Below are 26,046 nucleotides of genomic sequence, written 5' to 3' on the forward strand. Positions count from 1 at the left end.
CTGGCTGCCGGCACTGCCTTTCCACTCCAGCCCAGCCCCTTTCCTCTCAGGCCCCGGAGCCGCCTCTTTCCGCTCCAGCCCCGCCTCCCCACGCTGCCCAGAGGCTCTGAGAGACCAAGGGTGGGGCAGAACACCGGCGTTGTCGCCATGGCAACAACGCAAGTGTCCCGCCCCAGTCACTTGGCGCCTGTGTATGCAAATTAACTGCCATCTTTGTTGGGTTAATTTGCATATCACTCCTGATTGGCTGGTGGTGTAGCGGAGGTACGGTCAATTTACCTGTTTGTCTATTATTAGGTAAGTTTTTTTTTTTTTTTGCACTAATTTGGTTTCTTTTGACAGAAAAGTATTGAAGCTTGATGGGTAGGAGCAAGAGAAGCCATCATAGTATATTTATTTTTATAAAATTACTTTTTTATTACATAAATAATACCTGATAAAGTTTTCTTATAAAAAAATTAAAACATTACAGATATGGCTTAAATCTCTTGTCCAACACCCCCATGCCCATGTCCTTCAATTTACTCATTCTCTATATCTTTATTCCTCCTAAGAAATAATCATTTGTATTTGTATACACCCTTTAAGACATTTCAAATGTATTTAAATACAAATATACAGTATATCATAATAATTTTTTTATGATGTCAATTTTTGGTGTATTGTCATCTGAAACAAAGTACTCTTGGTAGTTTTATTTGTATGTCTAATGTGAAAGACCTGGGGAGGATATCTAATTCAGGGGTTGACAGAATTAGGATTCAAAGTTATATCTCAACCCTAAATACACTAAAGCTAGAAAGATAAAAATTTAGGTAGCATAAATATCAAAGTGCAAGTAAGAAATGGAGAATTCTGGTTTGACATTAGTTTATATGAAAAAGACTTAGAGGTTTGTTTATAACAGGTCCAAAATTTAATAAAACTTCTAATGCTTTGAAAAGTCAGTATTTATTATCTCTAAAATAGGACTCTATTAAGTATATCTAAAATTATCCCAGCATATACAATTTTAAAAAGAAAATCCTAGATTGAGTAAACTGTGTATAATATAGTGGACTAGTAATTGTAAAATGTGGGACTTATTTTGTGAGTTAGTATATTCTTTATATATGTTTTTCTTTTTTGTGTAAAAGCAATGCCAAGTAAAAGAAAATCATTTTGCCTTCCTCGCATCAAATACTCTAGTTTTTATTATAGTACAAAATATGCGTTATAGACCAGATCATTTTAGCATGAAAAATTCCTGTGATAAGGCATTGCAATAGCATTCCTTCCCAATGTGGATGTCTTCTCAAGTAGGCATCTTGCCCTGTGGCATTAATCTCACTGATTATAAAGCTAATTGTCTATTATGATAACATATCTCAGTGAAAGTTGCTCACAACTAGCATTCTTTGCCTGAATATCAGGAATTGGGGCATAGGAAGTTGGGGACATTCTCTGCATGAGACACTTGCCTTCCCATACCTTGACTTGTGTGAAAAGACAGGCTTTGAAGAAAAAAAAAATTCTAGCAAGATAATTTAGAAGCCCTTAATACACTGATTACCTGAAAAGCTTTCCCAACATTTGTGAATATCATTTTTGTGTGTGATTTCAGATACATTAAGTACTGATTATATAGGGTACAAGGAAGTATCTATATATAAAAGCCTAAGTGACCATTATGTCTGAACAAGCAGAATGACCAGAACTCCTGTAGACCAGTCCCCATGATGCTTACTGACCACCAGACGGCAGATGCTCAATGCAGGAGCTTCCCCCTGCTGGTCAGTGTGCTCCCACAGCCAACCTCCCACAGTTGGCCAACCTCCTTGTCCCTTCTCCCAGCCGGCAGGCCCTGATCAGCCCAGCCCCAATCGGCTCATCCCTGATCACCTGCCAGGCCTAGGGACCCTACCCGTGTATGAATTCGTGCACCGGGCCTCTAGTAGGTTACAAGAGATACATTGACTTTCCTTTCCTAAAGGAAGACAAATATTATGTTCATTTATTATGACCTTGACTGATCATAAGATGTAGGTGACTATGAGTCTTGACCTCTTTTTAAATGTGTTCTTTTTTCCTAAATTGAAAGTAACCTCTCATATTAAGTATTTTAGAAAATGGAACCCTGACTGACCAGGAATAGACTGAATCAATGAAGCAAGTGTACTGGTGTATTTTTAAGAACTCCAAACCATGGTTTTATTTGAATGTGTCTGTCTATTCCCTGATGTCCACCGTACCACATGAGAAGGAGATCCAAGGTCTTTCGTATTGGCTTCATTCAGCAGTATCAGACCAATAATAGGTGTTTATCTACCAATGTGTGCTGTTCCAGATAGAGTAACTCATTGTAATTCTCGTCTCCAGTTTCCCTGCCCCAAGGAAATATCTGTATCTCAGATCTGTCTAATTAACCAGTATGTGAAGAATAGAAAATTGTGAGGCAATCCTTATGCTCATTGTTGCTGGGCTTTAAAAAGCTCAATAAAGTTTCTATCTACATTTTCTTGTTTATACTGTGGAGCAAAATGGATCAAACAAGCAAAGATTTGTGGTCACAGAGTCGGTGCCTTTGTACAATATAACACATACTGTGAATCAAAGAAATATTGGGCCACTTCTCTGAAGCTGACATTGGAATGACATTGTAATCCTGGCCATCTGTCTTCCTCCTCTAGATATCGATGAATGTGCGGTGGTGAATGGAGGCTGCCAGCAGCGCTGTATTAACACTCTGGGCACCTTCCACTGTGAATGTGATACAGGATACAGACTCCATGCTGATGAACGCACCTGCATAAGTGAGTAAATATTAGGAGCAGCTTGAAGCCATTTTCAGTGAAAAATCAACCTGCCTATTTAGGGATAGGAGAGAAAGGTTTTCTAGTGTAAAAATATCTATAGAAGTTGACAGCTTTCAAGCACAATTCTATCTCTTAGAATAAAAAATAAAGAGTTGGTGTGTTGTGTGTATGTGTGTGTGTGTGTGTGTGTGTGTGTGTGTGTGTGTGTGTGTGTGTGTTTGGATCTTTTTTGCTGCTAATAAGCTTAAAAGACAAAAAAAATGGGGAAAGAAATATAGAAATTAATATTCACAAGCCAAATTTGAATCCCCATGTGGGTGAATATTTCCATAGCAAATCATTCTGCCATATGCAGTAAAGTAAAAATTTGTTAGTTGTTGCATATACACAAGGAGCCCCAATGAAAGGAGGTTGTTGGGCTATACAGTCACTACCTACAGTGTTCACTCATTTCAGACCCAGACTCAGAACTGGACAGATGATTATAAAAGCAAAAATTATAACAGACCATACGCCAATTTTAGAGTTGCTCAAGAATAGTTAAAACCATACACACTAGACAAGGTTACTATGTATTTATTGTACATCAAAATGTTCTTAGATATTTTTGTGTGGGATTATTATTTTAAGTCTTATTTGGATGTTTTTTTCAATTTTGTAAGTTTTTTAAACTATGTGCTTTAATACACAGGAAACTGCCCACTGGAATACATTTTTAAAATACTGTGCTTCCTGTATGATTTATTACTGCTCTGATTTTGTTTTCACTGGAGTAGTTTATATAAAAGTGATTAAGTGTTTTTTTCATTGAATGATGACCCTCAAATGACATCAGGACACACTCTAATTTTATCAGCAGGTCCCTTTTAAAAATATTTATTATAGTAAAAGAGTAGTGCCTTGAGCAACACAATTTAATTGCTGGTTTGATTTATTTAGGGTTTGTTACCTAGTCCATTTATTCAAAATTACTAGTGTTTTATAGTTATTCTATAAGTATGAAACTTAGAGTAGAAATAAGCTAATTTAACCTAGTTTCATAATATACTCCCTTTCTTTTTGTGAACATCTTGTAGGAAAAGAGAGAAGGCCAAGGGAAATAACCAAAGATGTTCTAGTGCAGAAGTCTGATTTTTTATAAGCGCAAATGGAGGTTCCCAGTGGCAGAAAATGACTTTTCCAAGGTTGAGTAAAGATACAAATATATGACATGCCCTAAAATCCAGTGAACTCAATATTTGGAATGATTGTATCTGCAGCAGGCACAAGTGTTAGTGGGACATGCATAGTTACATGCAGGATTACTGGTCTTAGCAATAGGAACCTCTTTCCCATCCCCATCCCAACCTGTAAGGTGTCCAGCTGGTAACATCCTTAAACTACCACCATCACTTCCCTCAGTTATGTAGAGAAACAGCAGAATTATCAAGACATGCAACTGCACTACTTACAGTAAAGGTTGAGCTGGTGAATTATTGTGTCAGATATAAAAGTATTTTGCAAAGTAATTATGTGTATAAATCTATAATGTCTGGTCTTTGTGATAAGGCAAAATAAATAGTAGCCAACAAAATTATATTTACCGATAAAATTAATTAGATAAACCCTGGCAGTTATTAGCTATTTCTTAGTAAAATCATTAAGCTCTTTCCTTATTCCTCACCACCACAACCCTTGAATTTTCCAATTTTCATTTTAATGACATCAGGTCAAAAGTGGAGTTAGGTAAGGATATTATGGTTTATCTTTTCTATTTCTACTCCTTAAATCACAATTCCTATTGTACAAAAACATTGACAATATGATAATGGCTTATTTACTGTTCCATATGGTGGGTGATTTTCTCCTTATGCAGAATTTCAACATAGTGTAAAATTAAGGTTATGAAAAAATGCGATCATTTTAAAGCATTTAACCCATCGAATGACATTCTGCAGAAAGTACTGGACTGAGAGCCCAGCACTTACCCTTCATGGAAGTTTCGATGCCTTTCTCAGATGCATAGACTGAAGTTTTGGTTTCAAAGAATGGTCATAAGAATCTCATTTGATGCAATTAGAAGAATTTTAGCCCTTCGTATTTAAAGATTAATAACGTGTGTGAGGACAAGAATTGTTTGTTTGCTTATTTGTTTTGAAAGAAAGGGTTTACTTGGAGAACTGGGTTTCACATTAGTCTAGATTTTGAGTGATAGTGTAGGACAGTGGTCAGCAAACCGCGGCTCGCGAGCCACATGCGGCCCTTTGGCCCCTTGAGTGTGGCTCTTCCACAAAATACCACGGCCTGGGCGAGTCTATTTTGAAGAAGTGGCATTAGAATAAGTTTAAGTTTAAAAAATTTGCCTCTCAAAAGAAATTTCAATCGTTGTACTGTTGATATTTGGCTCTGCTGACTAATGAGTTTGCCGACCACTGGTGTAGGAAGTGTCGGATATTTTTTTAAAAAACAGGAAATTAAGTTAGCTCACTTTCCCTGTGGGAGTGTTTACCTGGCAGGAAACTGAGAATTGTAGTAGACAGAAATTCATCCTGACCCATGGCAGAGTCACAAAAGAGAAGATGGAGTTATGGAATTTTATGATTCTACTACTCTGGAGTTCTTAAAATTAATTGCCTCCATTTCTTTCTTCCTCCTCCCTTCTTTTCTTTCCTCTGCTCCATTCTGCCCATCAGTCATAGGCCTATGCTAGTGTGACTTTTTGAATTAGAGCCTCCAGCGCTTTTTCCACTTTCTTTTAATCACAACTATAGGAAAGTGAACTCTCTTTGCCCCCAACCTCAGAGTTCTAGATGATTTCTCTTCAAACACGAGTCCCCTCTCTAAGGGCTGTGCACTTGTGGTGATACATGGCCAGCAGTCACCAATCAGCCTGTGCCAGAATGATAAAGTCCCACAAAGAGGTGTAAGAGAAAGGGTCCAAAGTAGTTGGCTGTAGTGGCCGGAAGCATGACAGTCTCTGGCCCACTGAGAGATGGCATCAGGAAAGCCAGTCTGAGGATGTCCCATGGGTGAGGAGGATCATAGCAAGTGAAACCCCTGCACCTGGCTGGTGGCAAGGCACCGAACCAGCACAGGAAATTGTAGAACTCTTGCCAGATTTGATTTTCTGATTTGATCTCCATGAACAAAGATATTACCAAGCAATTCATATATGTTTAAATTTTCCTGTATTTGGTAACCAACAACTTAAAAAATGGAAACTAGATTTTAGCAATCACAAAAGACAGATGGTTATGTTGTTAATTCACCATTAAATCTTGTCCTTGTGGACTAGGGACAATGGCACCCTGGAATCCAAGTTGGCATGTGGCCTTCAGCTTAAGCTCCTAAATCACTTAATCTGTCCACACTCCAGATGCCTCATGTGTAAATTGTAGAAATTGGGCAAAGTGACTGTGAAGTTATTGTGTCTCTGCAGTGTAATGATTTTATTGAGTTTCCATAATTACTACTTTTTAATAAGTTATCTGCTAACCTGTATTTTTTAAGCCCCATTGGAATATGTGTAATAATTATTTTTAAAAGTGTTTAAAGAACTTAGAATTTAGAAAGTCCAAGCATAAAAATAGTGCAAGAATTTTATATCCAGTTTAATAAAAATGAATGTGTAACTTAAATGTTTTTATTGAAAAAAAAAAGTATGCTTTGATGCTTTTGTAAAAATACTGGTTTCTATGCTAAAAGATCATATCTGGGAGAAATTCAAGGAATAATCTATCCCAATCTCCTACCTCAGAGATAAGAAGTCTGAGAGCTAAAGAGATTAAGTAACTTTTACTTTGAAAAATAAAATAGCAGTTTTCAGGAAGACCTGGCTAATTTCAATCCTGACCAAAGGCTTTAAAAGAATGTCTGATAGGTATTTTAAGACTAAGAAAAATCATAAAGTTACTGTGAAATGATATTGCTTTTTCAGTTTACTTTTAATAGTGTGTATTTTTTTCCTTTCTATTCAATTTATTGGGGTGACACCAGTTAACAAAATTATATAGTTTTCAGGTGCACAATTCCACGACACATCATTGGTACACTGTATCATGTGAAATGATTTTCTTACATTCTATTTTGGACATAGTGCTGAGGGTTAAATGAATGCATTTTAATAACTATTGATGAAAGAAACCCACCTTGTATTACTAGCCTGTAAGCACAAATTTACCACTTCTCTCCTACATTTCTATGATTTCTATGATATGCTCCAACAATCCTGGCTACTCTCAATTTTCCAAGTTAAGCCATGCCCTTTCCACTTTCATACTTTACCCTTAACGTAGATGATCTCTCACTCCCATATTTGCCTGTCAGAACTCTATTTACTGTGTTCCATGTTGAATGTCAATTGGCCTGTTAAACCTTCTCTGGTTACTCTAGGCATTCTCTCTCTCTCTCTCTCTCTCTCTCTCTCTCTCTCTCTCTCTCTCTCCTTCCCTCCCTCTCTCCCTCCCTCCCTCCATATAATCTTGTAATCTTGTGTTGCCTTAATAATACATTATAACATATAGATGTGTGTAATTGGAGTTCAGACCAAATGAAAGACACTAATGGTCTCCTAATTATCAGTTTCATGTGGAATATTTTCCATACCTTTCTTGATGGCTTCTGACACTGCTCATCACTCATCATATACGTCTTCCTCTTACCTTCTGACAGCACAATTTCCACCTTTAGCTGCTGCCTCTCTGTACCAGGATTCTGACTTTTGCTCATCTATTTCCTTGCTGTGGACTGAATTGTGCCCCCAGCCCAAATTCACATGTTGAAACCCTAAGAGCATTTGTAGATGGGGCCTTTAGTAGATAATTAGGTTTACATAAGCTCTTGAGGGTGGGACCCTCTCATGAGATTAGTGCCAAATAGGAGAGATACTAGAGGGTTTGTTCCCTCTTCTCTACCATGTGAGGATGAAAGGGGGAGGTGCTGGCTGAAGCCAGGAAGAGAGCTCTCACCAGAAACCAAACTCTGCTGAAACCTTGATCTTGGAATTTCTAGCCTCCAGAAATGTGAGAAAATAAATTCCTGTTGCCTAAGCCACCCAGTCCATGGTATTTTGTTGTGGCAGCCTGAGAAGGCTAATATACTCATCTACTACCTATATTCACCCCTTCTGTAGCCTGTCTCCATTCTACTTTTATCCTTCTAGATAGGTCAATACATATAAAATATCAGTATCTGATAAGTATTAATTGTTAACTGTTATTATAATCTCTACATATAAAGAGCCAGGGTCCGTAACGTCTAAAATGACCAAAGGGATGACTGAACACTAGGCTGCTCATGCAGCAGACTTGGGTGGGTGGGGACTGGCCAGTGGGCTGATAGAGAGAGAGAGAGGCGGGGCTGATCAACAGCCATCCCAGGCTGCTGGCGAGGCCTGGAGAGAGAAGCAAGGTCTGATCTTCAGCCTCTGTGGCAGCTGCTGATCAGCCCTTGCCTCTCTCTCTCTCTCCTGGCCTCGCCAGCAGCCGCGCCTCTCTCTCTCCCTCCGAGAGGTCAGCAGTTCAGCCTGCTCACCAGTAGCCTGGGGAGGCTTCTGATTAGCCCCCCCTCTCTGATCAGGCCCAGAGATAGGCCTGGAGACACTGACTGGCATAGAAACCAACCAATCAGAACCAAATCTGGGGCACTGTAAGGAGCCAATGGCTGCCTCGGAGGTGAGCTTTTGATTCTGACTGGCATAGAAAGTGACCAATCAGAATCAAATCTGGGTGAACTGTGAAGGCAGAACCTTAGGTGGGGGCTGTGGAGGGGTTTTAAGGGAAACAGCTGTTTCATGTAGGTGTAAGAAAGCGGTTCAATATTTTCATGACCGGTTTGGCAGTATAGTGCATATGGCTTGCTATCAGTCCAGAAATAGGGATTATGTATTGTTGTCTGCCAAGAGCATCTCCTCTTGCTGTAAAAAGCTACCCCCCTCCCCCAATTTAAGCAATCCTATCCTATATAATCTATCTATACTAATAAAAGGGTAATATGCTAATTAGACTGGGTTGACCGGCCATCTTCCGGATGTCTGACTTCCTCCGGACAAAGCCATGGTGGTGGGGGCTGAGGCAGAGGCAGTTAGGGGTGATCAGGCCACCAGGGAAGGGCAGTTGGGGGTGACCAGGCTGGCGGGGGAGGGCCATTGGGGGCGAGATCAGGCTGGAAGGGGAGGGCCATTGGGTAGGAGATCAGGCCGGCAGGGGAGGAAAGTTGGGAGCAACCAGGCTGGCTGGGGATGGCAGTTGAGGGAGAGATCAGGCCAACAGGGATGGGCAGTTGGGGGAGAGATCAGGCCAGCAGGGGAGGGTCGTTAGGGGTGATCAGGCAGGCATCGGCAGTTAGGGGCCATCAGGCTGGCAGGCAGAGGCAGTTAGGGGAGACCAGGCAGGCAGGCAGAGGGGTTAGGGGCAATCAGGCAGGCAGGCAGGCAGAAGGGTTAAGGGGAATCAGGCAGGAAGGCAGGTGAGTGGTTAGGAGCCAGCGGTCTCAGATTGCGATAGGGATGTCCCTGATTGGAGAGGGTGCAGGCTGGGCTGAGGGAACCCCCACCCCCATGCATGAATTTGTGCACTGGGCCACTAGTAGAATATAAAAAGATCTAAGGACTTTGCTTGTTGGGGAAATACTCAAACTTGTTACAGTATTTCTAGCTTTTGGACCTTTGCCAGTATTTTCTATTACAGAATATACTGTCCTTTTATAGCTTTTAATTGGTGATTTTGTCATTTGTGAGAGACAGACTTTAATATAAATAATGATAATGTAGATTATATTCCTTTAACCAGTGGATATTTTAACAGCCTGGAGCTAGATACCAAAATAATTTATATTACCCCCCCCTTTTTTTTTTTCAATTTAGCTATGTAATTTGCATTTTAACTACCTTGTAAGATTTTAGATATAATTTGATATACTTCACAAAACCTTTCTTGAATTTCCAGTTTTAATAACAACCTCATGCAACATGCTCAGCTCAAATCTCCATTAACAATCATGTCCTTCTTCTGATGTATTTTTTGAAATCGGCCTTCCCAGAGGGGTGAAATAATTAAATGATTGAAAGTTGTAATGCTTGCATAGTTCTCTTATTTCTCTTTCATGCCTTCAGCACATAATTTTATTAACATATGCACTCACAAATACTGGTAAACAAATGAAATCACTGATGTCTGTCCAGAGAAGCCTCAAATAAACAACATTTTAATTATTTTAGTCTATGATATAAGAATTCTTCATTTATAGTTTCTGAGAACGGTCAGGGTCTGTTTTTGTTCAATGCCCCCTTTTTATTCTCACAAATGAGGAGGGGAGGGGAAAGAATGGTTGCCTGGAACTAACAACCAAAGATTTTTCTGTGTGATTAAATGTTCAACATAGTAGAGTCAGAGGTCATATTTTAATTCCAAATAAGTAGAAATTAGGTGGCAAGATGAAGGCAGAACTACAGTCTGGAAGCTTTGTTAAATGAAGATATTCTTAGTAAAACTTTGAGCTTGAATACCTTTCTTACATCAGATTTTTATGAGTTTCACATTTTAAGATAATGCCAAACTTAAAAATTTGAGAAAAACCATTAGATGTGATGGTCTTCGCACAATGGATTCTTTTGTTTTTGATCTCAGTGTTCTGATTAGTGATGTCTAAGTTTTATTTGATAAAAGGAACAGAAGATTCTTTCCAGGGAATGCAAAGAGATTGCCCTCAAACTAGAGATGAAAGAGGTTAAAGACTTTCACTGTAACTACCTTTCAACTAGTTGCATTATTTATGAAGACAAATTAGAAAGAGAATTCACTACAGATGACAGCTGATGTCTTGAATAGGGCTATGTCAGGTTAAAAAATTGTTTAGTTTGTCAGATTGATGGCATCTCTCAGTCATTATCAGATTCATCACCCTCGCACTATTAGATAGTACATTTCATTCCCCAAAGTTAAATTTAAGGAACACTTCCCCTCTGCCCTCCTCATCACCAATCTGTGGTCTAGCAAAAAATAAATTTCTCAAGTTTTCATCCAGAATGTCATTAGCCCCCTTCAAAAACTTTTTCAACTACCTGGTTAGGAATGCATTTAGAAAGCTTCCTTTTTTTCTACAGTTTGCAGAGTTGGGAAGGTGGGACTGATAGTTTTCTGAATTCTGTTGTACCAAAAAAGAGTGTGTGGCCTTGGCCTAGTTTCTTACTCTCTCTGATCTTCAGAGTCCGTATCATTTCTCTCCCTGTCTTTCTATCTGCATATATACCTAATATAACCATTAATTCACAAAAAATCAATATTATACATTATATGAAGGAACATGCCTTATAAAGAGGAATATGCGCTAGAATGGTTGCCTATGGGGAATGGGTGATTGAGAGTAAATTCTGGAGCTAAAATGAAAACAAGAGTGGTCTTTCCAAGGACTGGGGAGTGATAGGAAGTTTGGTTGAACTGAGCAGTGTGATGAGCTCTTCCTTTTGTATCTGAAGTTAAACCAAAATGATGAAGCATTGGTACGGTGGCCATTACCTTTTCTTTTCTTCTTTATCTCTGTATGAAATATCTTCACATGTCTTTCTTAAGAATAATATTTAGGATACTTTTTCTAGTATCATTTCTAAAATACTTTTAAAAGTAAGATTTTTACATTATATATTGTATTAAATAATAAAACCCTAATAGTAATTAACAAACATCTTTAATGTTTTCTAACTAATTTCACAGTGTAATACAGAATACCCACTGTGTAGGATAAACTTAAATATGAAGAGATTAAAATAGTATCTGACACATAGTGGATATTCAATAAATGGTGGCTTAAATCAATAATTTATGATTATTATATATATCCTTATATTATTTTCCCACAATTAGAGCACCCAGTCAATACTCAGAGATACAGAGAATGGGAGATTCTGAATTGTGTGCAGCCAGAACTACAAGAGTTTAGCTTTAAATTACTGATTTTTGAAAATATGGCATGGGGTTTAAGATTGTGAGGAAAGTGATCCAAATCTGAGAATAGGATGTTTGGAAAACAATATTAGCAATATTAACTTTACCATACCTATTCCATAAACAAGCTGTGTGATTTTGAGTTAGTCACTTAACTGTGATAACTCAGTTTTCCATATAGAGGGGGTAGTGAGGAAAATTTACAAAACAGATGAAAGCCTTAGTGCAGTGCCTGAAACAGAGCAAGCACTCAATAAGTGTTAGCTAATATTATTAATATTAATTCTATATCTGCAGTTAGCTGTAGTCATGGGGCTAAATAAAGGTTTGGAAGGTCAGACACTAGACACTATGAGTATCAACTTGCTTTAGTGATCAGATATGGCTTTTTGTGGCTGGGTTTTTAACAAACATACATTCATTGGTTCTTTTAACAGCTCGCTGCTTCACTTTTTTTAGTGCTTTTAGATTTTAGAGCAATATTCACAACTATATTTTCACTGTATGGTAAAATATTCCCATTCTCATTTATCACTAGGTTGAAAATGTATCTTCCTCTTTCCAAAAGTACTGGAGACAGCAAAAGTCAGGTAGCTTATGTATTTTCACAGGGTATAAAGTGCAAAAAGATAGTAAACATAAACTGGTATCGCCTTTATCTAAAGGAAGCAGAAAGATAAAGTGCTTGCACTTAATGAGAGCACACAACTTAAATCCCAGTATAGATTTCTGGATGCTCATAAGAAAGGAGCCACATGGTTTCAGAGTTTGCAGTTTCCAACAATAATCATAGAGAAAATTTTAATTCAGAATTAAGTGATTTCATAATCTATTGCTGAATATATGTCTCTTATTTCTTCAGAGAAAACAGAAATTCTCAGTTAAGAGGCCTCCCCACTTTTACTTCTAGCCAGAAACTTCAGTATTCATGCTCAGCTCTGTTTGCCTTACTCCTCACTCAAAGAAAAAGTGCTTTGCTGTTATATCATGTTAATCCCATCCTGCCATCCCCTTAGAACCTTGCTCCTAATTTTATACCTCCTTTGCCCTCTATCATCAACCTCTCTCTATCTTAAAACAAAACTCCTCCATAAAATTAGTTTTTCCAGGGTTATCCGTAAACTACTGACTGTTAAGTTCACAGAGCACTTTTTTGTCATATTACTTAATATCTTGAAATTAATTACCTCTCTTTTCCTCTCGACATTCTCTCCTCCTTGTATTATAAGACACAACTTTTTCTTGGCTCTCTTCCATCTCTATGACGAGTCCTTAACCTCTTTCATGTTAGTCTTTGCCCTCTGCCCACCTCCAAACTTTTATGATCTGTAGAGTTCTGATATTGGCCTATTCTCTACTCTCTCATGGTTGATCTTTCCAGCTTTCAAAGGTTTACCTATTACAGTTAGTTAGAAGTGAATGATGTCCAAATCAGTATTACTAAATCAGATCACTTTTCTTATTCTGTTGACCAATAGATCTAGCTTGAGCCGCCCACCCCCATGGAGCATATCCTCCAGCACTGGAAATTTAGTGGACTTAAAACTAAATATATCTTCCTTCCCTCTTCATCCTCAACTTTCCTCCTCTTTTATTCCTCCACTAGGGCCCATTGCACGAAATTTGTGCACTCAGGAGTGGGGGTGTCCCTCAGCCCGGCCTGTGCCCTCTCATAGTCTGGGAGCCCTTAGGGGATGTTGGACTGACGGCTTAAGCCCAGTCCCCCCAGGGAGCAGGCCTAAGCCATCAGTCAGACATCCTTAGCACTGCCTCAGAGGCGGGAGAGGCTCCCGCCACCACTGTTGTGTTCGCCAGCCGTGAGCCCGGCTTCTGGCTGGGTGGCACTCCCCTTGCGGGATCGCACTGACAACCAGGGGACAGCTCCTGTGTTGAGCATCTGCCCTCTGGTGGTCAGTGCACATCATAGTGACCGGTCGTTCTGCTGTTCGATCAATTTGCGTATTAGCCTTTTATTATATAGGATTTAAGTGAGTGGTGACAGCTCAGACCACCCATTCACCAGGCCAATCTAGTACAGCTGGAGTTCCTCATTACTTCTCCTTTCTCTGACTCTGTACATCTAATTCCCCAGTCAGACTGATGGTCTCTACCTCCATAGTATTCTCTAAAGAGCTGCCCCCACTAGGACTGCTTCATTCAGGCCCTCATAGTCTCTTACAGAAAGGTTCATTGCAATTACCTCTTAACTTGGGCCATCCTCCATACTTGCCCCCTTCAACCCATTATCTAAACTACTTCCAGAAACATCTTTTGAAAACTACTTTAGAAAGCTTAACCCTTTGCACTCGCTTGCTTTTTTCTCGATTCCTTTATTCTACTCGGGATTTAATTTTTTAAATACCCCAGATTTTACAAAGCGCGGCAGTAGAATAAAAAAATGGAGTTTCTTTTCATACAAACTTATTTATTTAATGTAAGAAAAGCCCAAATAAAGGAGGAGGGATGGCGGGAGGGAAGGGATGGGCTACCGATGCTAACCATGTCGAGTCACACTCAACATCCCAGTGCAAAAGGTTAAAACTCTTTATTGTCTCTACACAGCTTTCAGAATAAACCTCAAACCCTTATTGTGGCTTAAAAAATGCTTCAGAGTCTGACTATTGGTTATTCTCACCTAAAAATTTGCAGTTCCCTAAATGAACAAGAAGGTTATGTATCCCTATGCCTTTCATCTGTCAAACACGCCTGCTTTTGTACCTGCTTGCCCTTTGGTTTGAAAGCCAACACATTCATTTTCCTCCTCCTAGTCTCCCCTTTCCCACCTCTCTTTACCTAATGTCTGCTTGTCTTTCAAGACTCACTTTGGAATTACCTTCTCTGAGAAAATGTCCCAGATCTACTGCCATACTTATACACCAAATTTGCCACCTATTTTATAAGATTTAAATATGGACACAATATAAAGAGACTCAGAGTGGGACACGACTTCCTGTTGCTTATATTCCCAAACAAAAGAAAGATGTCACTCAGAGTTACCCATGATAGTGTAACAGCAAGCTAGAACTACAGCATGCAGCTTATATATGGCAAGCAGGGTGGAGCTAGGCTAAGTTCACTGTCTCCTTGGGATTGGGTATTTTAAATAGTTCCGCACGCTCAAAGAATACGTATATTGTATCTTAGAAATATAAGAGCCTGATGAGGGATGTAGTTGGGGTGAGACCTTAGCAAACTGTCTGTGACGAGAAACTGAGAGTTTTGAGCCAAGACTTCAAAACTGGATCAAGACAGCCCTGTGAAATATTATATAATACAACCACACACAGAGCCAAGGGCACATCTGTAACATAGAACCTCTCACAGTGGATTGTAAAGATTTCACTTCTTGTCTGCCTCTCCCATTAGACTTTAATCTTTTTTGTGTCCTCAGTACCTAGCATGTGACTGAAATAAAGCGTTTAATTTTATGAAATTACTCTATCCAGTGTTTAAAATGTAAAGATCCTTGCAATAAATTATGCTTTGTTTAGAAAAAGGAACATTATTGTCTCAATTGTGATCTGTTTCTTTTTATTAAATAAAAATTATATAATTCATGACATTGGCTCCTTGGAAACCCAGCTCTAAATTGAAGTCTTAATTGCAGAGACTGTACTTAACCTATATTTCTATTTTAGCTATTTCTACCCCACATTATAACATGGTTCTCATTTTTCCTTCAATGGTTACTTTTCATCCTTCTTTTATACCTTAGGCTCAGTGGTGTGTGTTTTTATAGATATGTTTTAGACTGTCCACTGCCTAAAATTATTTTTGGAAGTAGATGAAATATAAGCATAATAAAACTAACTGTATTCAAGCCTATATTTATCACCTGGCTCCTTGCAAAAACATCATAGACAATATCTCAAATCCCATATGTGGCAGCAATATGTGGCAGTTGGATGGTTTACATATTAGTTCTTTGAAATCCCAGGTCTCACTGCCAGTGCCAAGGCAGGAGGGAGGCAGAGCCTGACAGGAGAACAAAGAGTGCCCTCCACACCACAGGAGGGGGTAGACTGCCTAGAGCTTCTCAGAACCTGGAGCCTGATGCCAAACAGCCACTTCATAAAGGCAGGATATTCATATGTGATGAATGGGGGTTGAGGGCAAAGCTGTGGTGAGAACCCAAGGTGTCATTTTCAATCAGAGAATAGCACATAGAGTAAGACAGAAATCCGGAAAGAAAGGGCTAAAGTCACTATTCAGAAGTTCAGGCTGAATTCCAAATCATAAGGAAATTCATACCATTATGAGAGTTAGAGTTCTGAATTCGAAGTGTAGGTGGCATCCATAAGTATGGGCCCAAGTTGAGGTTAACGTATGAGTCAAAGATAAGGAGATAGGTGGAAAAGGAGCTTGAACTCTGACATTGAAAGTTTTGCAGAGAACATCTCCTCAATAGCCATAAACAATAATATAAATGTTGACCTATTAATCAAGACTGTATGTCTCCTGGCCCTGCAGTCTTGGTGGTTTGGGTGGATTAAGACTACTGGGGTATGGAGCACTCCCAGGGAAATGCAGCTCTCCTCAAGGCTTGGAATGTCATCAAAAGGCTGAACAAGCATAGTCCAAGCACTCTGTCTTCAAATACATTAATTATTCTAGGGATTCAAATTCTAGATCTAGGCAACTGAAATTTGAAAGTAATTTTGGCTATGTCCATTGGTAACAATAACTACTATGGTCTATAAAATGTTATCTCTAGTCCTCACAACAATACTAAGAGGATTATATTGTTACTAGAGGCTCGTTGCACAAAGATTCTTACAATAGGCCCTTCCTTCCCCTGGCTGCTGGCACCCGGGACCCAGGCCTTCGCTCTGGCCGCAGCGAGGCTAGGCTTCTCTGCTCCGGCCACAGCGAGGCTTGGCTTCTCAAATTCTCTGCTCTGGCCGCAGCAAGGCTTGGCTTCTCCGCTCTGGCTGCAGTGGAGAAGCCAAGCCTTGAGGCCTCTCTGCTTGGGCCACAGAGGAGAAGCCAAGCCTCTTCAGTCTTCAGTCTTCAGTCTTTGCTGGGGCCGGAGCCTTCAGTCTTCACTCCTTGCCTGCGTATGCAAATTAACCTTCCATCTTTGTTGGATTAATTTGCATACTCACTCCTGATTGGCTGGTGGGCGTCACAGAGGTATGGTCAATTTGCATATTTATCTTTTATTAGTGTAGATTCTCATTTTAAAGATACTGAAACTTGGGTTTGCAGAGGTCAATATTACAGCTCTGGAATCACAGATTCAGATTTACGGCTCTGTAGATTAATGCTCTGACATCAGTAAGCACCATGGGGTATGCTTTACAGGTTTTGAAGGAGAAGAAGGAGACAGATAGATAGTTGAGTAGAACTGCCATGTCACCTTTGCTACACTTTCAAGGCTATATGATAATTTACAGCCATATTTCATCCCAAATTTGAGAGCTTTGGAAGATTTGCTGTGTTCCCTCTCAGGAAATAAAAATTTGGCTCATTCTGTAGACACCCAACTGATTGGTCTGGACAGTGGTGAGTTGGCCTTCTGTCTGGGCAGGAATACCAGTCAAACTCTTAAGCGTTCACAACAGAATTGTCAACCTTGTGTCCCCAGTGTCTTGTGTCTAAATCTAATGGCTCTCACTTTAATTGACAATCTAGAAAGTCAGCACTACAGGCTTTTATTAGAGGGTTTGACTGTGACCTGAATGGGAGCCAAGATTCATCCAAATCTCCCTTAAGACATCTGAAATGCAGAGTGCATAGCAGAGAGATCATAAGCTTTGGCACCAAAACGCTCGAAGTTAGCAGCTCAGCTTTGCACCTACTGGCTGTGTGAATATGGGCATGTTGTTAAATGATAACAATAGCTAATATTTATGGAGTTCTTGTTATCTATAGGGCACAGTGTTGAGCACTTTATATTCAGTGTTTCATTTAAACCTCATAAAGCCCTGTGAGATGGGTCCTATTGATATCACTGTGTTAGCCATGTGAAAAAATGAGACAGAAAGTTTCAGCAATTTGAGGAATGTCACTCAGTATGTAAGTGGCAGATCCAGGATATATGCCTTTTGGGTGTAGCTGATCCATTGAACCCAACTGTGTTCAAACAACAAACAAACAAACATGTCTACACAAAAGTTAGGTCTTTGTTTTTAAAGAAGGAAAAGACACCATTTAAAATTAAAAGGGCTCCCATCACAGTGTTGTGTGGAAAGTGGATTAGGTATATATGGAATAAGGGAGAACTAGGGAAGATATGATTGCTTTAAGGCTGGATCTGTGAGAGATCCTGACACTTACACTATGGTAACAGTCAAGAGAATGAATACCAGGAAGCTGTAGTCTTTTTTTCCTATGTATATTCAGCCCTATCAATTTTATTTTATAAGAACTCATATTATAATGCTATCTACACTAATAAAAGAGTAAGATGCAAATTGACCATACCTTTGCAATGCCCACCAGCTGATCACGAGTAAGTATGCAAATTAACCCAACAAAGATGGTGGGTTAATTTGCATATGCAGGCACCGAGCAGCTGGGGGCAGGTGGGACGCTTCTGTCATCACCATGGCAGTGTGGGAAGGTGGAAAGGTGGCTCTGGGCCAGAGTGCTGGTTGTTGGCAGCCAGGGGAAGGAAGGCCCATTCTTCCATGAATCTTCATGCATCAGGCCTCTAGTAGTATAATAAAAGCCCAGTGACCAAAATGGTGGAACGACCAGAGACCAGAATGGCCACGGCCCCTCAACCTGGCCAGCCACCCCCCAGAGAGCAGTTAGGGGTGATCAGGCAGGCAAGTGAGCAGTTAGGGGCCAGTGGTACCTGATTGTGAAAGGGATATCTGACTGCCAGTTTCCCTCCGTTGATATCCCCTGAGGGGTCCCGGATTTCGAAAGAGTGCAGGCCAGGCTGAGGGACCCCAACCCTGCGTGCACAAATTTTCTACACCAGGCCTCTAGTAGACCATATAAATATCATAGTTGGATTTTTCAGTTTTAAATTTAGTTTTATCAAAGTCAATACAATCATTTGAATATGTATTCTAAGTGCTGGGGATTTGCATCATATTCTAAAGTTGTGCTGTATTATTTCATAACAACTTAAGGATTTGTAATAAAATAAGAAGAAAGGGGTTCCAAGACTTATTGTTGTTTGACATTGTTTAAAATTTGATTTGAAGGTTTTATATTGTGTGGTTTTGCATTTACTAGAAGCCTTTGTCATGCTGGTTCCTACCAAATGAGATTCATATATTATAAACCAATAGCAAGAAGAAAGCCTTTGCCCATTCTACTTTGCCATAATATCTGTGCCCACATTCATTTACTTTACTTTAGAGTGAATAAAGTATGTGACTCAAACTTTTAATAATTGCAATGGAATGGCTTGATTGATTTTCTGCCTCTAACATTTTCTATATTGTATGTTGGTAAAAATATTCAAGATGTCAACATTTCTCCCGATTCTAGTGAAAAGATTGCAAACTTATGTTTATACCAAGCCAATTAATTAGTTCTCTTTTGTCTGGGGAGAATGCCCTGTTTCCTACAACTCACATTTTTTTAAAAATTCTTTAAGTTTGAAAACAGTCTAATGTCACCCTGGCTTTAGGTCCAAAAGAAAATGATTTAATAATCTTTCTTGTTTCTCATTATAACTTTTATGAGGCCCTGTGGTGTAAGCACTATGCTATTTCATCTCTTAGTCTTTCCAGAAGACAAGAGACAATTTTGCTAAGTACCATATCACATCCATATCAGAACAATGGATTAAAACCAGAAAGAAAAATTGTGTATTAGACCTCTGTTGCCCCTCTCTGAATGTTGAAGCAGACTGTTCTGCTTTTAAGCAGTTGATTAAGTCCACGCTACAAATTAAACTTGTGTGGAATTATCGAACTACAACATTTAAGAAGTGGAAGAATGGGCTTTCTTCATTCCAGTGACTGACATGTTTGCTTACCCTTCTACTTGCAGAAAGTGCAGAATCTCAGATTCAGTAGGATACATACTGCATTAGAAGCAGAAATTATGAGATCAAGAATAATTGATATTCCATGTGACCCATTAAAACAGGTCTCATTTTATGCAATACAGTTTAAAATCATATCTCTTTTAAGTAGGCTAACCTGAATGTAGGCACCCTTTCTTGCACTTTTACAGCAAAACTGAGCATTTCCATCAACCATCCCCATCAGAGGACCTTGAACCGAGAGCACATGTTTAATGATGCCTGGACTAGCTATTGATTAAACACTGACAATGTTCAGAGGAATTGAGAATCAAAAAGCCTCCCCCATGGCCAGCTCAGCCATGCTCACTTCTTTAATAGATGGCAAAGGAGGATTCTAAATGTGATCTGCTGCCCGCTCAGCCTCAGAACTCCACAGGCAGTGGGATTAATTTCTGCTCCGCAGTCCTTTGGAACTACCATGTCTAAAATGTCCAGAAATGAATACAGATGTCCCTCCTTTTTTATTTCCTTGTTCCTTCTTTTTGAAGAAAACATATTTCTTATAGGAATAAAATGCTAGAATGATGATGCTTCAAATGTGAATTAATGAAAGCTCACCATTAATTCACACATAAAGAATAAGATCAATCCTGGGGAGATCATTCAGGTTGAATAATCCCCCAAATCAAGCAAACCAACAACAACAAAAAGGTTAAAAGGAAGAATAAATAAAAAGGAGGAAAGGAACTCAAAGCTAGGACTAATGTTCTCACCGCCATTGCTGTGTTGAGTTCTTTACTATCCGGAGGCTAAGCTATTTTTAGGATATTCTTTTGTCTGAGTAGGGGATTGTGACTCAGAACTGTGAAGTAACGCTGTTTCTGCACTTTAAAAAATGTGACTTTCAATGGTGGAACCACCCAGCTGATTTACCTTCAACAAACATTGATGGGACACCTACAGGGTGTCAGGCGCATGGCTTGGTGCTTTCCCTGTTAAAGTTATTTAATCCTTCCAACAAGCCTGTGAAATACTCATTATAATCTTTCGAAAGATGTGAAAATTGAAGCTCAGTGGAATTAAATAAATCTGCTGTTATCAAACAATAGTAAATAGGCGAGACTAAACCATGCTGCTAGAAACTGTCAGAGCGAGATTGAAGTACAGATATTTTGAATTATATTTTATGGAGCTAATTACCATATAATATCTTCCTTAGTTTAATAATACACACTTAATGAAAGGTTCTGTGGAAAGCTTAAATTTTTTTATTGTTGTTTGTTCTTTCACTAATTTATTTTTATTTCCTAAGAATTACATTCTTAGGGTCAAAAAATGTGGAAGTACAAAGAAGTATAAATAAGGAGAAAATAAAGTAACCATAACCCCACCACTCAGAAACAACTGTTGTTAACATTTGAGCTATTTTCTTCCAGTCTTTTGTTTACATTTTTTCCACTTCATAATTGAAGCCATTCTACATTTGTTATATTTAGTTAACAACACCTCTCTTTCTCTCTCTCATATCTCAATATATATTAAGCAAAAACTATTTGCAAAACTTACTTTAATGGTGGCAAATACCTTTTGATATGTGTTTATATAAACATATATACCATGATCCTTTTTCTCTTCTAAATAATGCTGATATTAATATTTATTTGCATATATTATCTAGATATTTTATTGTGTTCTAGGCAAGATTTCAAGCAGGAGGATTAAAGTAAAAGAAGTTACAAGAATATATCTATTGTCAAAATGTTTTACAAATTTTAATACAATTTCTTGATCCAGTACCAGTATATGATAATTTCTGCTTTATTCTCACTGGCATAGAATTTTATTATCCTTTTCAGTCTTTACTAATTTGATAAGTGAAACCATGTATTTCATCTTTTAAATGTATATATATATATATACACACACACACACACACACACACACATATATATATATCAAGCATAACAATATTTTGTCATCCTTATTGCAAATATCTTACCTTATAATAGAGAAACATGCAAATTGACCGCACCTCCGCTATGCCCACGATTGGGCCAGCAGGAGGCTGGGGGCGGGACTCCGGGTGGCATATCCGCCGTTGAGAAGATCAAGATGGCGGTGCCCAGTGGCCGGGCCCATGCCGCTGCTCCCGGGGGTGCCTGGGGCCATCGGCACCCCGGGGGTGTGTGGCTGGGCCCATGCCGCCGCTCCCGGGGGGTGCCTGGGGCGATCGGCACCCCGGGGGACGTGGCCGGACCCATGCCGTCACTTCCCGGGGTTCCTGGGGCTATCAGCACCCCGGGGGGCGTGGCCAGGCCCATGCCACCACTCCCCGGGGTGCCTGGGGCGATCGGCACCCCGGGGGGGCGTGGCCGGGCCCCTCCTGCCCCTACCGGGGGTCCCGGGGGCGATAGGCCACCCGGGGGGCGTGGCCAGCCCCTCCCACCCCTCCCCGCCACTCCCGGGGGTCCCGGGGGTGATCGGCCACCAGGGGGGGCGTGGCCGGGCCCCTCCCGCCCCTACTGGGGGTCCCGGGGGCGATAGGCCACCCAGGGGGGCGTGGCCTGCCCCTCCCACCCCTCCCGCCACTCCCGGGAGTCCCGGGTGTCGACCGGACACCTGGGGGGCGTGGCCGGCCCTTCCCGCCCCTCCCAGGGGTCCCGGGGGGCTATCGGCCACCTGGGGGGGCGTGGCCGGGCCCATCCCACCCCTCCCGCCGCTCACGGGGGTCCCGGGGTCGATCGGCCACCTGGGGGGGCTTGGCCGTGCCCATCCCGCCCCTCCTGCTGCTCCCGGGGGTCCCAGGGGCTGAGGCTTTCCGGGCCTTGGGCACCAGCCGGGAGCCTGCACCGATCTCAGGAAACCACTGGGGGTCGGCTCCTGTGATTGGTAGCAGGGACGCTGGGTGCGGCGAGCCCAAGGCCGGGAAAGCCTGGGGCGGAGGCTTTCCCGGCCTTGGGCACCAGTGGGCAGCCTGCATGGATCGCAGGAAACCACTGGGGGTCGGCTCCTGCGATCCTTAGCAAGGATGTTGGGTGCCGCCCGGGGCCAAGCCCCGACCCTGAAAAAGGCAGAAGGCGGTGGCCACAGCCAAGGCCTGGGTCCCTGGTGCCGGCAGAAAACTGGTGCAGGCAGCCAGGTGAATGAAGGTCTATTGCACGAATCTTCGTGCAAACGGGCTACTAGTGTTGTCATAATTTTTTCTGAGTATAAAAGCAATATGTGTTTATAACAATTTAGAAGATATAAATGAAAAAAACATTAAAAAATCAACAAAACCAGAGTTAACCAGTGTTGATATTTTGATTGTACTAGGTGGATACTTGGGTAATGAGGACTGGAAAAATCCTTGGGCCAGAACTAGAGACAAATTTAACAGAGAACAATGTACTTTTAGCACTTTTGCTATCTGTCTATCTATCTATCCATTATCAATCAATCATCTAATTGGTTTTAAGAGCTTTTGCCATCCTTTCTCAGCAGGTGTGGCTATTCCTCCATTCTTTTAATTGTAACAGGTAGAAAGCAGGGGACTCCAGGGAACGAGCAACCAAAGGGTCCAGTGCTCTATATTCTCTTATTCCAACAATGTCACACTTCACCGGGCCTGATGTTGGTGGTGCCTGACAGTAGGATTCTCCTCAGGGACCCAGAGCTAGTGCAGAAACAATTCTTCATAGAAGGGCCACTAAACACAGAGGTTTTCTAGCTGGGACATCCAAGCAACTGTTCAAACAGAGAAACACTCTGACCTTCTATATTGAAGTGAAATGAGATTCCAACAAGTGTCCTACAGTTATTTACAGAGAACTGGAGAGCTGGGATGTGCCTTCAAAACAGCCCAGTCTTGAGACGTGGGACTGAAACGGGATCTCCTTGTAACAAACTCCAGGCTGCCGTGGTAGGTGCATGACCTAAGATGAGGAAGTTCCCTTCAGCTGAGGGTAACTCCTGGAGCAGGCCTTGGCCATGGGCCATGTACTGCCAACATGGCCAGCAGTGAGGGATGAGTGTGGTTCTGAAGAAAACAAAAAAACTGAGTGTTGTTGCCTTGTACCACTCAGATCTACCTTTTTACATAATAATTAGTGGGAACAGCTCCTCTGAGATTCTGGTTGTTTTCTTGTCCAGGAGAATTTGCAAGAGTAATGTTAGTGAAATGACCTATAGTCCTTACTACTGCAGCTGGTCTTGAGACCGAAACCAATACTCAACATCTTTTATTCCCATTGCAGTTATAGATTATGTCACACTACCTCCATTACCAACTGTTCTAAGTGGGGCTCTTTGAGAAACAGACTCTGAGATGTGCATAGGATGTTTGTTGAAGACTGCTACTGGGAACAATGCATGTGAGAGGTGAGGGAAGCAGACCTGGGCAGATGGATGAGTTGAACTGAGATGCCGTTACAACTGGCCTCAGCTAATTCTGTGGAAACTTCAAAGTTAGAATAGCTTTTCAGATCTTTTCTTTAAAATTTTTAAAATATATTTTATTGATTTCAGAGAGTAAGGGAGAGGGAGAGATAGAAGCATTAATGATAAGAGAGAATCATTGATTGCTGCCTCCTGCATGCCCCCCCCTACTGGGGATCAAACCCAGGCTGTGCCCTGGCCAGGAATCAAACACTGATCTCCTGGCACCTTATTAAGTGATCCTTCTCACCTTCAATGACTTTATAGTTTCTTTATAATATATTAAATATCTTAAATTCTTTACATACCAGTTTTTATCTATATAATATTATTTTCATCAATCAACATTATTTATGTCAAACATTGCCTAAATTATTATAGTTTTACCTGTATGTCTTACTACTCAGTTGAGCTAACCCACCAGAGTGAAAAGGTATTGATGCAGGAGGAGATGATTATGGTTATCTTAGATACCTAAAATTTTGCAGCTGTTTTGCTTATATGGATAAATCTGTATTTCTTCACTTTTGATCATCAGTTTATGCATTTTGTCATTTTACAAATTTTAAATGCAATTTGAAAGTGTCACACTGTCTTCTCCTTTGCCTTTTCTTTTTTTTTACAGTTAGTTTTTATAAACAATACTTTAGCTTTATACTTTTTTCTCTTTTATTATTATTATTTTTTCATCACTATACATCCCCTCTATGCCCTCTTCTACTTCCACCCCCCTTGCAATTCCCTCCACGCAATCACCATACTGTTGTCCATGTCCTTGAGTTATCTCTTTTTTTTTCTTTTTTTCTCAACCCCCTTCTTCCCCAGGACCCCATCACACACACACACACACACACACACACACACACACACACACACACACACACCAGCGCTGTCTGACTGCCCTCTATCTGCAAAGTCTGATTTTGCTTGGTAGTTCACTTTGTTCATTAAATTCCACATATGAGTGAAATCATATGGTACTTGTCTTAAATTTTTCTATATTTTATATTTTAGGCCTGAGCACATTTTACAGCACAAATAAATATTTATTGAGTATTGAAAGAAAAAGAGCAGTATTTCCTTTCTGTGTTAACTCCTTGGCTTTTGATTTTTTTACATTACAAGTCATGTCTGAAATACTTCACAATGTGATAGAAAAATATGAACAAGTGTTAAACACAGTTGAAAATTTTGGAACTCATAGAATTAAAAAGCTAGATAGTCATTGCTTTTGTTTACTTGTTTTTATTCATTTACACATGTATTGAGTGAAATACTGGCTACCTAATTTGCAGGAACAGATACAAAAATGGGAAGGTGGGGCACCTTGTTCAAAAAGTAGCAAGAATTTCAACATGGCGAAGGCCAAGCATTTAACCAAATGTGGGGCCCTTTTGTAACTGTAAAAGTTGAGCACCCACAAAGCTGGCTTTTGAATGAACACAGTCCATACTTTGTGCTGAGCGGTGGTGTTACAATGAGGAGGAAACTTAGATGGTTACTGCTTTTGTGGGACTCACAGATTCAATGTAGACAGAAGCAGAAAAGGGCCAATTTATCTCCTTGAGCAGTTCTCTACTATCATCTCTATTCAGAAGTGGTTTTAGAAATTTGATTATTTCACATTCATTCCCAGTCCCCAATATACTTTTTCAACTTCATGTACTCAAGTAGTGATTTATCAGCATTTGTTGAGTGATCACTGTGTGCAAGATCCCTACTGTGAGCTAGGTGAAGAAAAATAAAATTAGAAACTTGTTTTATCATTAAAAAATCATTCCCAATAAAGCAGTATAAAGACCCTTTATAGACTTTTCCCCCTCCATTTCTATAGTGGGCATGTATGTGCTATGAATTGTAGCAGCAGCTGGAAATTTTCTTCTCATTACTCTGACTCCCTGAAAGGACATTGTCCTCCAAATGTGAGAAGCATCTTGTTAGAGAATGGTGTAGAGAATAATTGTGTGGTTGGTCTTGAATTTGG

General features: G+C 40.3%; 1 protein-coding gene across 1 annotated transcript in view; it reads left to right on the forward strand.

Moving 5' to 3' along the window:
* LOC307097279 (EGF-like and EMI domain-containing protein 1) overlaps positions 1-26,046 on the forward strand; it is a gene marked incomplete at both ends in the record, with an annotated part of 417,408 nt that overhangs the window by 343,573 nt on the left and 47,789 nt on the right. Inside the window, one exon of the mRNA XM_079767268.1 lies at positions 2,670-2,792. Coding sequence (XP_079623394.1) covers positions 2,670-2,792 — 123 coding nt within the window. The remainder of the gene's footprint in view (positions 1-2,669; positions 2,793-26,046) is intronic.

This window comes from Cnephaeus nilssonii (genome assembly GCF_951640355.1).
Source record: "Cnephaeus nilssonii genome assembly, chromosome: 3".
Taxonomy (NCBI): Eukaryota; Metazoa; Chordata; class Mammalia; order Chiroptera; family Vespertilionidae; genus Cnephaeus; species Cnephaeus nilssonii.